An 18139-nucleotide genomic window follows, 5' to 3' on the forward strand; every position below is an offset into this window, starting at 1 on the left:
AACTTGGTAGATTTACTAACTCACCAATGAGCCAATACCATCTTTCTAATGTTGCTTATCCATCTGTTTTTCCTTCTTGCAACAACCTTTACAATAGTCTATCATGAATATAGGTTCAAGGTTTTTGGTGTATCCACTCATGGATTCATTGGTTGCATAAATTGCAAAATATGTTATTAAGATTCATTGATCAGATGATCTAGCCTTAATGTGCTGATCATTATTGAAGAGCTTGTCACAGAGGAAAAGCTTCTTGCATGTTTTGCAAAATTAGCCAACGCATTTACTGCTGGCTATCTCTGTTATACATATTTTAATGCCACAGTTACTCTAAGAGACTTGTGCTGATGTTCATGCCAATTAAAATTGCAAGATATCTCTGAATATTGCCTTGTTTGGTCAGCTATAAAGCTGTGAATACTCTGCAGCTGGTTGTTATACTTGAAACATATTCTCGTTGGTCTTTCATGGTCCATCCTGTTTTCACTTGGACAACTCACAAAAACTCTGTGGTATTCTTGACATAAGACATAGGAGCAGAATTAGACCATTTGGCCCATTGAGTCTGCTCTGCCATTCCATCATGACTGATTTATTATCCCTCTTAACCCTATTTTCATGTATTCTCCTGTTAAACCTTGAAGCTCTTACCAATCAAGAATCTATCAATGTCTGCTTTAAATGTGCCCAATGATTTGGTCCCTGCAGCCATCTGTGGCAATAAATTCCACAGATTCATAACCTCTGGCTAAAAAGAAATCCTCCTCATCTCTGTTTTAAAGGAATGCCCTCTTATTCTTGAGTCTGTGCCCTCTGGTCCTAGACTCCACCAATATAGGAAACATCCTCTCCATATCCACTCTGTCTAAGCCTTTCACTGTTTGATAAGTTTCAATGAGATTCTCCCCCCCCCCCCCCCCATATTCTTCATGCAAGTACAGGTCCAGAGCCATCAAACTCCCCTCATGTGTTAACTTTTTCATTCTGGTATCATTCTGTTGAGCCTCCTCTGACCCCTCTCCAATGCCAGCACATCTTTTAGATAAGGGGCTCAAAATTGCTTACAGTACTCCAAATGTTATTGGAGTAGTATTGCCTTAGCATTGTATTCTTGCTTTTATATTCTAGTCCTCTGGAAATGAATGCTAATATTCCATTTGCATCCACCCACCATCCCCTGCACCAGGTCTCACTTATCACTTGCCATCTTGTACCCCTCCTCTTCCCCCCTCCCCTCACCTCCTTATTCTGGTTTCTTCTCCCTCCTTTCCAGTTCTGATTATGGGTCTTGGCCTAAAACATTGTCTGTTTATTCCCCTCCATAGATGCTGTTTGACCTGCTGCATTCCTTCAGCACTTCATGTGCATTGCTCAAGATTTACAGCATCTGCAGAATACTTGTATTTACGATCTACCAGTCCTACCCACGCCTCACCTGTCAATCATTCCCACCCCCACCACCCCACGCGCCCAGAACCATTCTGTAGTTTTCCATATTAATATTTAATAAATTGTTTTTCCAAATAACTTTTTTTGATTATGTCTATACAAGCGTTTGCTGTCTGCTAGCTCGCTGTTAGTATGAAAGTGATTTGATTTTTCACATGCCTCAAGTTCCTGTTTTATGGAATTTTATGTATTTTTTCAATTCTTCACCAGTTTTATTTTAAGGTTCTTTCATTGTCTGAAGTAATTTAAATTTACAGGCACTTGATTCAATAAAAATACAGAACCAGATAATGATTTATGATATTTAAAAAGGCCATAACCAGAACGTTTTTAGATGTGCAGATTGTTTCTCAGCCAGTTCATTTTGAATCATCTTCTATTGATTTAGACATGTGGCAAAAGTTGTGGTATTTTTTGGCACTGTTTATATAATTTTGAATGAAGGTCCAAATTCTGACGATGTCTGGTCAATTCATAGAGTACTGCATAAATATACTCCTGCTAAATTACACTTTGCCACTTATCGTTTCTTAATGCTAACTTACTCAATTGCAAAGAAGTAGAATTTTTTTCTGTTGCTGTGGAACCTCTCTCATCTGTGTATTTCTCAATTGTAGATTCTTATGGTGCATAGTAAAATTAAAACTGGGATTGAATTATGTGAATTCGACACAGTCTTAATATCGGTTTGACTGCAAAGCATAAAATGGAATAGCAGATAACTTTTTACTCTGGGAAAAGATGAAGTTGCTTCGGATACTGTTCAAAATTTGCATCAATAATTTTCTATGGAAAAGCAAAATAGCTACTAGTTTGAATTTTGCATTAAAAGTTTGGGATGAAGTACTATTATAGTGTACTTACAAAATAACACATTGGTGATCAATGCAATCTAGGGCAGGGGTCCCCAACCTTTTTTGCACTGGGGACCAGTTTCATGTTGACAATATTCTTGCGGACCGGCCAACCGGGGGGGGGGGGGGGGGTGGAGGGGGGTTTGGTTGCCAACGGACAAGAGTTGCAGTCAAGTACGTTGTGTTTACCAAGAGAAAGACTACAATGACCATGAAGCCTTGCATGGGCACCAGTGCGCATGTGTGCACCTGCCGATTATTTTTTTACAAATCGATTTTGGTGATTCTGTTTGGGGAGGAGTGTTAATCACGACCGGAATATCGGTGATAAGTGGCTAATACACTCAATTTCGTTTCTAAAACGGTTTATCTAACGAATTTTTATTAAACACACAGCGCATATTTTCCTCGCATGAATATAGCGATAAGTCAATTATCAGGGGAGGACAGGGGAGCTTGAAGTAAGTGCTGAACGAACTTCCAGTAGAAGTGTCAGAAACAGGTTCGATATTATCATTTAATGAAAAATTGGATAGGTATATGGACAGGAAAGTAATGGAGGGTTATGGGCTGAGTGCAGGTCAGTGGGGCGAGGTGAGAGTAGAGTTCGGCATGGACTAGAAGGGCGGAGATGGCCTGTTTCTGTGCTGTAATTGTTATATGGTTAATATGAGTCAATAGCATTGTAACATTTTAAGTAACGTTTGGATATTAAATACACAGCGCATATTTTCCTCGTATGAACATATAATATCATTGCAACGCACCAATATCGCTGAATCAGTGGGAGCCCTGGGCTTATTTTCCTGCAATAAAACGGTCCTATCGAGGGGTGATGGGAGACAGTGACACTCGAAGGGGGTTCCTTATGTCCAGTCTAATCCGCAATTTAGTTTTTGTTACATTCATCGCAGAGGTATGTTGGAAATGGAAGCAACGTTTTCAGTACTTTCGTGGCTGTCTCAGGATATTCAGCCTTGACTTTGATCCGGAATGCCGGCAGAGATGTTATGTCAAACATACTTCTCAGCCCGTCGTCATTTGCAAGCTGGAGGAGCTGATCTCCTTCCCGCGCTGACATGGATGATGCGCAGGTAATGACCCGGCGTGCGTAATGGCTCTACAGTGGCCGTGACAGGGAATGATGAAAGGTGCAGCTGACTCATATCACCAAATCATATCATTTCCTCGCGGCCTGGTAGCGCATGCTCTGCGGCCCGGTGGTTGGGGACTGCTGGTCGAGGGCATTTCAGCAAAGGATGCTTTGCACTGTGGTCTGCAGTGGGCTCACGGCGCAACACTGAACTGAACAAAACTGAATACTACTGGACCTGTGGTTTGATGTTTGATATTCTGTGTGTTATCCACTTGCCTTTCCCTTTTGTGCAAATTGTTCTTTTTTTTTTGTACTTTTGATATTTGATGTTTTCTTGAAAGAGTTCCGTGGTGTTTCGTTGTTTCATGGCTGCCTGTGGGAGGACAAATCTCAGTTGTATTCTGCAAGCATTGATAATAAATGTACTTTAAATCTTTGGTTAATCTTGATAGCACAAATGTGAGGTATATTATCAAAGGCATATTTAAGAGCAGATGTATAAAATACTAGAAGTACAGAATGGGTGACCTAAAAATAGTGTTGATTTGATCATTGTGCAGAGATGTACTGGGTGTATGTTCTTATTTGTAGGTTCTCCAGAACGGAATGTCTTAATACCCAATAAATCCATTCAGTGCTTAGGCAGTGCTTCTTTGCTTTTAGTGTTGAGCTTTCCGTTGTAAGGCATAACTAAGTAAAACAAATATTTGAAGTTAATTTTGCATGGTGAACAATCAGTAAATGAAGAGTGGAAGTAAATATACTACTTTCTTAAAAGCTGGCATGAGTATGAAGGAATCACCTTCTGTGAGGTACAATTCTACAAAATGTTAGCTAATTAATGTTTCCACAACAATTTAAACAGAGCCAGATAAAGATTTATTTATAGAATAGCGCAAAAGTGGATCCCTGCATCTAATGAGCAGTCCAGATGAAGGGTCTTGACCACCATCTCCATCAGGGATTCCAACATCGGCAGTCTCTTGTATTTCCTGGTGAGATGATATAGATGTGGAGAGATTAAAAATGGCATTAATATAGGATTAGAGTAAATAGGTGGTTGATGGTCAGCACAGACTTGATAGACTGAAGGGCTTGTTTCTGCGCTGTATCTCTCTATGACTCTAAATTAGGTAAACATGACAGTAAATAATAGGATTAGATATAGCAAGGCATGAAAATGCTTTTGCAGAGCATTTATATGGTTTCCATGGTCTGTTTTATTATAGTAAATAGAAGGTAACTCTTGGCTGGTATCATAACCTTCATAAAGTTAAGTCATCTGGAGTTCAACTGTCTTTACCCAACTTTTCAGTATTGAGTTCATCCATGACCTTGTCCAATTAGCCCACATTGATTGCAGGTCTTCAACACCTCAGATTTTAAAATCTAATTCTTGTGTTTTAATCTAATTTTTTTGTGTTCAATAGTGTTTTATCCCACTCTATTTGCCTTTTAACTTTAATTCTTATGTAACCTTGTACATTCCCTTCACTGTAGCTCTCCAGTATGGAATAGCCTACATTTGACCTGTCCCCCTGCCTTTGACTTGTCTTTCTTTAAAATCTTTCTTCAACCTCATCTCTCATGTCACTACAAACCTTTAAAAATCACTAGCTGTAATATATTTTCTGCATTGCTGGATGTTAATTCAGGATTTAAAAAAATACATTTCCTGATGTTCTTTGTAGGTAGGAAAACTAATAGAGTGGAAATTTGGGGAGTACATAATAGAATATTGATAATACTAATATAAAAGCCTTTTATCCAATTATTCTATTCTTTGGTGAAAGTGAAAAGTATTGACATTTTTCCCCATGTTGTGCTTTCTTGTACAGACCATTTATGCATGAAACTTCAATAGTTTTGAGTGTTGTGTACCACTGTGCCTAATGTGCAATATTCACTAAGAAGCGTAATAACAACAAAATAAACTAGCATAAACAATGTGCAGTACATTTCTGAATTTCATCTTAAATCTAGCATTTGTTTTATAATTTTTCAGAAAAAAGTCGTTGAACAGCTGAGGAAAGATTTGATGGTGAAACAGGACCACCATGAAGGCAAATTGCCAATGCAACAGCCACAGATGCAGCCACAACAGCAACAACAGAATGTACCACAGCTGAGCAGCCCACAGGTAATAAAATTGTAGCAAATTACAACACAGAAGTAAGCTATTCTATCAAGTCTGCACCAATGATTTTTTATCTTATAACTTGATCTCATAATACATTTTCATCATGTGAAGCTGTCTAATGAGCTTGCAACTTGTTTCAGTACATTGAAAGCAAAACCAGTGTTCTTGTGGATTAGTAATCCTTGTAATTGCTTTTTAAGTGATGGGTATGTGAAATGCACAAATTTTAAGTTTATCTTCAAATTTAATATGAGCACATTTACACTTAAACCTTTCACAGCTGTCTTTGTAATTGTGAGCAAAATGTATCTGTATGTTCATATATTAATTTGAATTTGAAAATTGTGAGCTGTTTGGGATATTGTCTTGAATGCAAATTGGAATTCTATTCTTTGGAGGGTGGAAACTTGTATGAGTATAACTGCTTTTTTGAATTAATCGTCAGATTACTGAACTGGTAGGTAACAGGAACAGAACCCTTTTACAAACGTATTATTCACTCTTGTTTGTGTGACCGACTTGATTGGCCAGAATCTTTTTGGATTTCTATGTGTAAACTTCTGGGAATGAATTAGCTAATGCAGATTTATTTGTGGATTTAAGTGTTTTTACATATATCATAATATATATCCCAAAGGCCATATGTAGCACACAAGTTTCTTTCATTCCAGCCATGTTCTGTGCTACTGTCAAGGCCTTCCAAGTGCATTTCTTTCAAAGTAGGTTGTGCAAGACTGAAATAAAATACTCTGAATATCAATTTGAATGTAATTTTAATTTGCCTGGAGAAAATTGAAGTGCTGGAAGGATTCAACTAGAAGCGACATTTCAGTACTGAACATTGTGGTTTTATGAATTAAGAGGTCAGCTGGGTTAGCCAAATAAATTACAAACATGAGCTGATGGTTATCTACCTTGAAAAATCTCTTTCATAAGGTGAAAAGGAATTGGAAAACATTTGTGTTGTAAGTTGCAAAATTACTTTGAAAGGCCAAGGTACAAAGGTATCTGGACTGTTCATCAGAGGAAATATTGTGAAAGACTCCTTGTTAATTGGATGCAGTAAATTGTGTCCTACTGAAGCTCTCAGTGTTCATTAAAAAAAAATAGTTGTTTTCAATCATGTAGCTGTTCAGTGACAATTCAGATGTAGAAATTAATTTTGACATTAACTGAAACATGTGGCAAAAATATTTAGTGTTTTTCCCTAAGAGCACGCAGCACTCAGATTCCAGTTCAGAGAACAGAATGTTACTGAGACAAATGAGTTTTAAGTTCATGAAGAATTAATCTGACGGCCATCTCTTCACACATGGACATGTTGAAAATAAACTTGAATGTTTAGATTGGGGAAGGGAAGAGCTAAATGACATATCAGTGGGGGGTATAAAGGAATTACCACATATCTCAAGCAATTTTCAAATGATCAAGAGAAATGATGATCCTTGTACCATGATATGAGACAAATTTGAGTAAGAAAGAACTGAATCTTGTTAACTTCAGAAAATGATAAGTAGTCAACAGCCATCAATTTAAAATGTATTTAGATGAAATTAATGGTGAGCACAGTGATATCAAATGTCATTCAAAAGGCTTGGAAGTTCAAAATAAATTTGTTATCAAAGTACTATATTTCACCTTATATTTTGAGATTTATTTTCTTGCAGGTATTCTCAGTAGAACAAAGAATTACAATGTAATCAATGAAAAACAACACAAAGGCTGACAACAGTCAATTTGCAAAGACAGACAAACTATGCAAATACAAAAAAAAGTGAATAAATAATGCTTACAACATGAGCTCTGGAGTCCTTGATAGTGAGTTCAAAGGTTGTGGAATCATTTGAGAGTTGAGGTTGTTCACACTGTTTCAGGAGCCTGATGGTTGAAGGGTAGTGGCTGTTCCTGAACCTGGTGCTGTGGGACCTTAGGCTCTTGTGTTTCCTTCTTGATGGCAGCAGGGAGAAGAGATGGTGGCAGTTTTTGATGGATGTTGTTTTCCTGTGGCGTTTCTCCTTGTAGATATGCTCAATAGTAGGAAGAGTTTGGGCTGTATTCACTACAGCCCAATTTGGGAACAGCTTCTTTCCAACTGTGATAAGACTGCTGAACAAATCCTGACCCAGATCTGGGCCATACCCTCCAAATATCCGGACCTGCCTCTCAGTTTTTTTTTTTTGCGCTACCTTACTTCCCATTTTTCTATTTTCTATTTATGATTTATAATTTAAAATTTTAATATTTACTAATTTTAACTATTTTTAATATCTTTAATATTTGTAATCCAGGGAGTGTGAAGCGCAGAATCAAATATCGCTGTGATGATTGTATGTTCTAGTACCAATTGTTTGGTGACAATAAAGTAAAGTATTCTTTCATTGGCATTGGTGTTTCCATACTGGGCTGTGATGCAACCAGCTAGGCTATGTTCCACTGCACATTTATAGAAATTAGTCAGTTTTAGATGACATGCCGAGTTTGCGCAAACATCCAAGGAAGCAGAGGCTCTCTATACCTTGGTTTGAGCTTCTACATCCAGAGACTTTTGTCTGGCCTGTGGTTTCCCTGGAGTTTACTAAGTTACTTTACTGTTTTATTCTTTTCGCTTTAAGGGAGGAAATGCTCATGCTTGATCTTGACAACAAATTTGCATCTTTTCAAACTAAATTTTTCCATGCATGGATGCTGCAAATGATATTGTAAAAAATGATGGGAACACTCAGCAAGTCACACAGGAGTTTGTAGTTTTGACAAAGAATCTCTGACCAGAATTGTTAATTCCATTATCTTTCCACAGATGCTGCTTGGCCTGCTGAGTATTTCCAGTATATTATGTTTCTGTAATAAAATAAATTTCATTTATTTATTGCCTTGCAACCCCATTCAAAGTTCAAAATAAATTTATTAGCAAAGTGCATGTATGTCGCCATATACCACCCTGAGATTTATTTTCTTGCAGTTATTCACAGTAAATATAAGAAACCCACAATAGAATCAATGAAAGACCGCATCCAGCAGGACAGACAAACAACCAATGTGCAAAAGACAACAAACTGTGGAAATACAAAAAGAAAGATGAAAGAATATATAATGATGTAAAAATAAGAAATAAATATTGAGAACTCGAGATGAAGAATATTTGAAAGTGAGTCCATATGTTGTGGGAACCGTTCAGTGATATTATTCCCTCTGGTTCGGGAGCCTGATGTTGAGGGGTAATAACTGTTCCTGATCCTGGGTGCGTGGGCCCTGAGGCCCCTGTACTTCCTTCCTGGTGGTAGCAGTGAGAAGAGAAAATGGCATGGGTTGTGGTGGTCCTCAATGATGGATACTTCTTTCCTGTGACAGCACCCCATGTAGATGTGCTCAATGGTGGGGAGGTCTTTTCCCGTGATGGACTGGGCTGTATCCACTACTTTTTGTCGGATTTTCTGTTCAAGGACATTGGTGTTTCTATACCAGGCCATGATGCAGCCAGTTGATATACTCTCCCTCACACATTTATAGCAGTTTGTCAAAGTTTTCGTTGTCGTGTTGAATCTTTGCAAACTTAGCTGCCTTGCTTTCTTCATAATGCCACTTGCATGCTGAGCCCAGGACAGATCCTCTGAAATGATAACACCAAGGAATTTAAGGTTGCTAAACCTCTCCACCTCTGATCCCCCCAAGGACTGGTTCATGGACTTCCGGCTTCCTCCTCCTGAAGTCAATAATCAGCTCCTTGTTCTTGCTGACATTGAGTGAGTGGTCGTTGTTGTGGCACTGCTCAGTCAGATTTTCAATATCCCTCTGGTATGCTGTTTCGTTGCCACATTTGATTCGGCCAACGACAGTGGTGTTGTCAGCAAACTTAAGTATGGCATTGGAGCTGTATTTAGCCTCACAGTCATAAGTATAAAGCGAGTAGAGCAGGGGCTATGTACACTGCCTTGTGGTGCACCTATGCTGATAGATTTTGTGGAACTGTTGTTGTCAATCCAAACTGTCTGGGGTGTGCAAGTGAGGAAACTGCAGATCCAGTTGCTCAAGGAGGTATTGAGATCAAGGTCTCGAAGCCTATTGATTCGTCTTGAGGTGATGATAAGTATTGAATAATGAGCTGTAGTCAATGAAAAGCATTCTGATGTGTGCACCTTCGCTGTCCAGATGTTTCAGAGTTGAGTGAAGAGCCAATGAAATGGCACATGTTGGAGCGGATCCAAGATGCTTTTCAGGCTAGAGTTGATATGTTTCATCACTGACCTCTCAAAGCACTTCATCACAGTTGGTGTAAGTGCTACTGGATGATAATCATTGTGGTAGGTTACCACGTTCTTCTTTGTCACTAGTGTAATTATTGACTGCTTGAAGCAGGTGGGTACCTCAGACTGCTGAAGCAAGAGATTAAAGATATTGGTGAACACTCCAGGCAGGTGATCAGCACAGGGCCTTTAGTACTTAGCCAGGTACCCCTTCTGGGCCAGATGCTTTCCATGGGCTGGCCCTCGTAAAGGAGGCTCTCACATTGGCCTCTCCCTTCTGAAGGATACTTTCATGTCAGCCTGAGAGACTGAATTGACAGGGTCAACACGGGCTGTGAGTTCATTAAGGTGCCTCCATGTTTTGATGGTCAGAGTGAGCATAAAAGGCATTGAGCTTGTCTGGAAGTAAAGTCTTGTCATCTATGTCGCTAGGTTTTACTTTGTAGAAGGTGTTACCATTCAAGCCCTGCCATAGTTGTTGAGCATCCTTCAGTGAGTTCAAGTTTGATCCAGAATTTCCACTTCACACTTAAGATGGCTTTCTAGAGGTCGTACATGAGCTTCTTGTATTTTACTTGTTCGCCAGACCTGAATGTCACTGATCTAGCCCTCAACAGGTTGTAGATCTTATGGTTCATCCAGGGCTTCAGGTTGAGGAAGACTGAATGATTTTGTGGGGACGCACTCATCTACAACTGTTTTTTTTTAATGAAGTCTGTGACATCCATAGTGTATTAGTTCAAATCCTCTGAATCCTTGAACATGGCCTGGTCCACCAACTTGAAACAATCCAGTAGGTGTTCCTCTGCATCATGCAAGCACCTCTTTGTTGTCCTTACTTCAGAAGCCTTGCTCTTTAGCCTCTGTCTGTATGCAGGTAGGAGCAGGACAGCCAAGTGAGCAGATTTCCCGAAATGTGGTCTAGGCATGGAACGGTATGCTTTCCTAATTGTAGTATAGCAATGGTCAAATATGTTGGGACCCTTAGTGTTGCAGGTAATATGCTGATGATAATTGGGAGAGATTTTTTGAAACATGCCTGACTGTAATGGTAATCCCCATCAATGATTTGAAAGGTGTCCGGGTAGGCTATTTTTTGTTTGCTGATCACGACACTCAATACTTCAAGTCCCTGTTTAACATTTGCCTTTGGCAGTATGTCAGTTGTGGTCAGGATCCCAGAGCAGAACTCTCATGGTAAGTAGGATGGTCGGCACTTAATCATTCAATGTTCCAGGTTGAGGGAACAAGTGCGTGACAGGACTGCTCTATCGGAACATCACAAAGAGTTTATCATGAAACGCAGACCTTCACCTTTTGCCTTTGCTGAAGCATCAATCCAATGCTATGTAACGAGAATCCCTCAGGTCTTACCAACATATCTAGCGTGTCCGGAGTGAGCTATGTCTCTGTGAAGCAAAAAATGCAGCAATCCCTGAATTCCCTCCATTACAGCAATCTTACCCTTAGGTCCCATATCTTGTTCTCCAGTGACTGTACATTTGCTATCAAAATGCTGCATAGAGGAAGTTTCATGTCTCATCATTTTACCCCGGCTTGGAGTCCTACCTTCCTTCCTCTTTTGGCTGTGGCGATGTACCTTCATCTGCTTAATGGTGCCGTACCTCCAAGTCCTTCAGAAGATTGTGAAATCCTAGTTCATTAATTCCATTCAAAAGTACGTTACATAAAGGGAAATTACAGGCTACAGATTGTGGTCAGAGTAGTTCGGAAGAAGCCTCTTTAGAAGCTTTGTAAGCTGGTTGCAACATGTCGCCATGATTCACCCGTGTCTTTTTGGTCAAGGTGGCATCTGTGTACAACACTCCCACAGTCAGCATCTTCTGGGTAGACCATGAAAGCTATTTATTTCACTTATGTCTTTTATCTCTGTTTTTCGCTTGAATAAGTTTCTTGAACTGTTGGAGCCTGTGGTATGCAGTTTGGAGATTGTTTGGGTGGTCCTCCGAGAGGATTCCAGGAGGCAGTGAGTACAGGCCTTGAGGCAAGAAGGCAGCAGGGGGCACAAGCCCATGTTTGACTTCATTTGGCCGATTAAAGCTTCCATTATTTGCTGATTAAATTGACGAAGGAGATTGAAACATCGAATGCAGAAGGTGAGCACTGGCTGCCTGACTTTTGATTGCTGGTGGGACCACTCTGCTGCTAGAAGGGAGACTTCGTGGCCTGCCACTGTGCCTGGAGCATGTTACTGAGCTTTTTCTGCATTTTGAATATGGCTGTAGTCTTGCACTAGACTTTTTAATCAGTCTTACAGTTTTTGATATTCTGTGCTTTTCGTCTGAACTTTCTCATTTTTTTTGTGCGGTGGAGGAGGATTTGAGGGTTAATGTTCCTGTTCCATTTTTGTTAGTTTTTTTTTGTGCGGGGGAGTGGGATTTGGGGGTTGATGATCATATTGCCGTTCTTTTTTTTAATCTTAGTTTCATGGCTATTTGGGGAAGAAGAATCTCAGAGATGTATACTTTGATCATAAGTGAACCTTTGTGGTTTTCAAAGGATTCAAAGTTGGAAGTTGAACAGGCATCTCCTGAAATCCTGTTCTGTGGCAGTTTCATCCACTTTTGTTATTTGCTGCTCCATCCTCACCATCTGGACCATGCTGTCTTCTCATTGTTGCCATTGGGAGGAAGGTGCAGTAGCCTCAGGACCCACACCACCAGGTTCAGGAACACTTATTACCCCTCAACATCAGGCTCTTTAACAACTGGGGAGAATTTCACTCGCCCCATCACTGAACTGTTCCCACAACTTATGGAGTCTCTTTCAAGGCATATTCACCTCATGTTCTTGATATTTATAGCTTGTTTATTTGTTATTTTTTTTCTTTTTGTATTAGCAGCTTGTTGTCTTATGCACGTTGGTTGTTTGTTCTGTTGGATGCTGTCTTTCATTGATTCTCTTGTGTTTCTTGTATCTTCTGTGATTGCCCACAAGAAAGTGAATCTCAGTGTTATATATGGTGACCTCTGAACTTTAGAATTAAGTTGCTTATCATTGCTGTGCCAGAAATTCAGCACTGGATTTGACATTGGATTTCTCTAAGTAAATACTGAGAATCCGATTCCTAAATGGACATTAAACCTCACTTTTTTTTAATATACAGTATTTCTGTTTTTGCCTGTTTCTTTTAATCTATTCAATATATGTAATTGATTTACTTGTTAATTTATTATTATTATGTTATTTTCTCTCTGCTAGATTATGCATTGCATTGAACTGCTGCTGCTAAGTTAACAAGTTTCACGTCACATGCCGGTGATAATAAACCTGATTCTGATTCTGAAAATCTGAGAGTTTGCTGTGGAATTTGTTGCTAAAAGAGGGCTGTGGAGGCCAAGTCATTGAGTGTACTTAAGGTTGAGATGATAGGTTCTTAATTGTTAAGGCGGTTTAAGAATTATAGGGAGAAGTCCGGATAATGGATTGTAAAGAAAATCGCTTATTGAATGGTGGAGCAGACGATGGACCAAATGGCGTGTGTACTTGCTGTTGCAACATTTTCTGTTTTTGTTTCAGGTGTCCAGAATCAGAGTTTGTGATTTTCACTTGTAGGGTGTCATCTGCTAGGTGTTTTCTAAACTTAGTCATGAAGTTTGTAGCTTCAGAAAGCTGAAATTATTTGCTAACCTTAAACAGTTTTTAACTGATATTTATCAATATGCAGTAAAACATTCTGCTGTGAAGGAAATCTGTTCAAATTCTCCTCTTTGTAGATACAAAATATTTCTGAAAGTTTACTTTTTTGCAGGATATTCACTAAGTCTCAACAAATTAAGTAGTGAAGTTGGAAGTGCACATGATCTTATAACAGATATGCATATGTGAATGTTGATGATAAAGGCCTCCCATAATAAATGTGATTTCTCAGAAATATTGCTGCAATCTTCATTAACCATGAAAACATTCAGTGGACAATTGTTATTGTTTTAATGATTAAAACTTAGTTTATAATAAATCTTTTGAAGTTAAGGATCCTGGTTGGATTGGAAGTGATGTTGACTTGCTGGTTTTTTACTAATTATAAAAAGTCTAATCATAATTCTCTGCATTTTTAATAAACACATGAACTGGTTATTGTTAACAATCTGAACAAAATTAAGTCAATTATAATCTTTGGCATTTGTATCCTGTGTAACTAACGTTATCAGTATCTGGCTTGGATGGTTGAAGTGAGTGAGCATAAGAAGTGCCATTCTGGAAAGGATAATGAGGGATTAAGCTAGAGGTGTTACAAAGCCTAAATGCCCAGTTTATTATGATTAATAATGATCCTATCCCTGTCTTGAATTGGATGGAGAGCCTATTTTTCTTGTTGATTCTTGTCATGTACTAGTGTTTATAGATAATGGGAACCTTTTGTTTTATTCCAAAATTGACATTGGTCATGTGCCTTAATAAAATTCATGTTAATCTTTACAAATATTAAACCAATGTATTCCTTAATGTGCTGCAAGTTGTTCATAATAGGGTATCAGAATCAGGTTTAATATCACTGGCATATGTTGTGAAATTTGTATTGTGCATCACTGCAGTGAAAGACAAAATTATTACGTTACAAAAAATAAATAGTGCAACAATGGACTAACAAGGTAGTGTTCATACACTAGTCAGAAATATAGCAGAGTGGAAGAACACATACAAAATGCTGGAACAATTCAGCAACTTGGAGTCTATGGAGGGGAACAGTCAACATTTCAGTTTGAGATCTTCAGGACTGGAAAGTAAGGGGCAGAAGCCAGAAAAAGAAGGGGGAGTGGGGAGGGAGGAATACGAACTGGCAGGTGATAGGTGAAACCAGGTGAGCAGTAGAGGAGGCCATGGACCGACATGTTGGAATGGGAATGAGAAGTTGAGTTGAAATCGGTGCCCACTGGAAAATCCTGCCTTTTATGAGGGACAAGGCAAAGGTCCTCTACAGAGCAGGTATCCAAAGTACAGGAGGCCCCACTTGGACTACTGGATATAGTTGATGACCCCAAGGGACTTGCAGGTAGAATATTGCCTCACCTGGAAGAACTGTTTGGAGCCCTGAATAGTAGTGAGGGGAGGTGGTGTGAATGGGATGTAGCATGTTCTGTTTACAGAGAAAAATGCCAGTAGGGAGATAAGTGGGTAGGGATGAGTGAACAAGGGAAGTCATGTAAAGAGCGATCCCTACAGAAAGCAGAGATTGGGGGAGAGGAAGATGTGCTTAGTGGAAGGATCCTGTTGTGGATAGCAAAAGCTAAAGAGAATGATGTGCTGGATATGGAGACTTGTGAGGGTGGTAGGTAAGGACAAGAGGGCACACTGTCCCTTGTGAGGAGAAGAAGCTATTCCTAAAATGTTGAGTTTGGGTCTTCAGGCTCCTGAACCTCTTCCCTGATGGTAGTGACGAGAAGTGGGAATATCCTGTATGGTGAAGGTCCTTAATAATGCATGCAGCCACTTAAAGATGTCCTCTGGTGGGGAGGGTTGTGCCCACAATGGAGCTAACTGAGTCCACAACCCTCTGAAGCCTCTTTTGGATCCTACACATTGGAGCCCCCATACTAGTCAGTGATGCAACCAGTCAGAATGCTCTCCATGGTACATCTGTAGAAATTAAGCTTTAGTGACATACCAAATCTTCTCAAACTCCAAATGAATTATAGCCACTGACATGCCTTCTTCATGATTGCATGAATGATTTGGGCCCAAGATAGATCCTCTGAAATGTTGATGTCCAAGAACGTGAAGTTGCTCACCCTTTCCACTGCTGTCCCCTCGTTAAGGATTGGTGTGTGTTCTCCCATCTTCCTGTTCCTGAACTCAACAATCAATTCCTTGGTCTTTCTGATGTTTAGTACGACGTTGTTGCAACACTATTCAAACACCTGATCTCTTTCACTCCTGTACACTGCCTTGTTGCCATCTGATATTCTGTCAATGACAGTAGTTTGCAGGATGAATTTATTGATAGTATTTGAACTATGCCTAGCCACACAATTATGAGTGTAGATAGAGGGAGTAGATCAGTGAACTATGCATGTGTCCTTGAGGTACTATATGCTTGTGCTGACTATCAGCAAGGAGATGTTAGATTCCTTAGTAGATTTTCCCTGGTTTGCTTGTAATCGCTTAGATTCCTGATCCTGAACATGTCTTCCTGCACATGCTTTAACATTTTCAGCTTCAGAATGTATGACTAAGCTTGTACACTGATAAAAAGTAGTGTCAGTATAATAAATCAGTGCTATTGTTTGAAGGTATAAATTTACAAATTATAGTTAATTGCTTTTTGCTGGGTATCACGTGAAAACCTCTGTTCCCTTGTATTTTTTTTAAATGTTTCTGCCCTGGCATAATAGCAGAAATCTTTTCATTCTTAAGCTGATGTTGCAACTGGGGAAGACACGTGCTGATTTGGAGCAGTTGAATCAGCAGTAGCTTAGGTATGTTGTTTCTGCTTTATTTCATTGCATTTCTCAGCCAATTATTGGAAAATATTTACTTTTAATCCCAGTTAGGAATGTTAGTCTGAAAATTAGCAACGTTGCTAGATTAAATGTTTGGAAGAAACTATTGGAAAGTTCCTGGGTGAAATTGAACTTGGCAGATCTAAAGCTAGATGGCAGAGGACAGAGACTCTTAATAAGCACTGCTTTCTCCTCTCACCAGAAATGGCATAATGATGAGCGGGAAGTGATACATTTGTTTTGTGTAGTTGCTTTGTAGTCCAGTATGCATATAAAGATCATAATTGTATGCATTATTCAACTTAACATGCAGAGTTAATTTATTTAATTTGATCTTAAGGAAGATGAGGTAATTGTTTCTGCATATGAAAAATTGAAGTATGTTCAGCATTAATCTCCTAGCAAAGCAGGAGGTGTACTTTTCAACTGACCTATAAGTGTTGTTTTAATAGCAATTAATAGCCATGAGTTCTGCTATGTGTGAGATGCATTATGATTACATTTCTTAGTTTAGGGCTTCTTAAATGATTGCAAAAATCATATCTAATAACGATGTTGATCACAGTTTTTTCTTGATCTCCAGGGAAATATCAGGATGCGCTTCTGGATGGTATATATTTATTGATCACTTTGGTTAAGTGTATGTTTGTCACCCATATTCCCATATTTGTAGATCATTTCTTTTCAAGCACCTCATTATTTTGTTATACCTTTTTAAAATTCTGCCATTCTTAATGCACAAGAGTCTACTTGATGTGTACCAGGATCTCATTAACCAGCTTGTATTGCATACAGGCTTAGGTTGACTTGGAGAGGCATACCTTATTGTGCACCCAGTTTTCTACAGATGAAATTTCCATCAAATTCATGGCATTTTCATCACTTCTGTGATCATCAAGAACTACAACATCTCTTGCAGAAGGAGCTGATCCTGGAGCCTTGGCATTTGACAGCAGCCCATTTTTGTACTTTCCACTGTCTCCAACCTCCATACTTGTAAATCAATCCGAGGTTTACTATATATCCCATTCTTAATGACTGTTTCTAACTTCTCAGGAAAGTTAAATTTTGTTGATGTTACTTGCACACGATCAAGATTTTGAAACTCTTAGATTTTGTAAGGACTTAAAAGTTTCTCTTTGTTATTGCTGTTCATCTGAAAGGATGCATGCGTATATGTGGATTCTGGTTCATTAGTCCATCGGTTAATTGGGGCAGCTGTTTATTTGGGACCGCTCTTGACAAAACTAATTAAGAAAATAGTCAGGATTCCCTTCATTTATTTGGAATATTGCTTCTTAATTGGAACAAGAGACTGTTGCTGAACAGTTTGTTTCTAACTAGTGTCAGTCATGTGAACTTGTGTGGCCATTAGACACTATAACGAACTTAGAGCGAACAGTTTTTAAAGAGCATTATTTACATGTGTTTGTTTCAGAAAGTGGTGATTTTTGTCACTGATAGTTGACAAGAATTCATAACTGTTTTGCTCACTGTGATTTCAAGCATTTAGGGTTGGAGATGCCAGAAACAGCTGGGAGTGAAGATTAAACTATTTCACTACTTCAGCCTAGGAATTACAAAAATCTGAAGATATCAACAGTCATCTTAACAATCAGCTTGTTGGTTGTCAGTTGTATCCGACGTTGACAATGAAACCTGTGTGGGAGAGTTTTTAAAGTGGAAAAGCGGGTGCACCGAGGCAGTTCCACTCCCGACCTTGGAAGTCTGGGTCCAGTGGTATAATTTGTCGTCACAAACTGGAATCTTTGACTTCTTTGCCTTATCATGCCATTTGCTCTCCATGAAGGGTAGCAGAACTGCCTTCTTGGCCGTTGGACTCGTTGTTGATCTCATCTGCCAAGTCCATCAGAACTGACTTCACATGCGAGGACAGG

General features: G+C 39.1%; 1 protein-coding gene across 8 annotated transcripts in view; it reads left to right on the plus strand.

The window, feature by feature from the left end:
• Positions 1 to 18139, plus strand: part of phf21aa (PHD finger protein 21Aa) — a 385951-nt gene that overhangs the window by 202195 nt on the left and 165617 nt on the right. For all 8 annotated transcript variants that reach the window (XM_072272213.1, XM_072272218.1, XM_072272216.1 and 5 more), the window contains one exon: positions 5405 to 5539. In XM_072272213.1, the coding sequence (XP_072128314.1) occupies positions 5405 to 5539 (135 nt within the window). The remainder of the gene's footprint in view (positions 1 to 5404; positions 5540 to 18139) is intronic.

The sequence above is a fragment of the Mobula birostris genome, chromosome 11 (genome assembly GCF_030028105.1).
Source record: "Mobula birostris isolate sMobBir1 chromosome 11, sMobBir1.hap1, whole genome shotgun sequence".
NCBI classification, from domain to species: Eukaryota; Metazoa; Chordata; class Chondrichthyes; order Myliobatiformes; family Myliobatidae; genus Mobula; species Mobula birostris.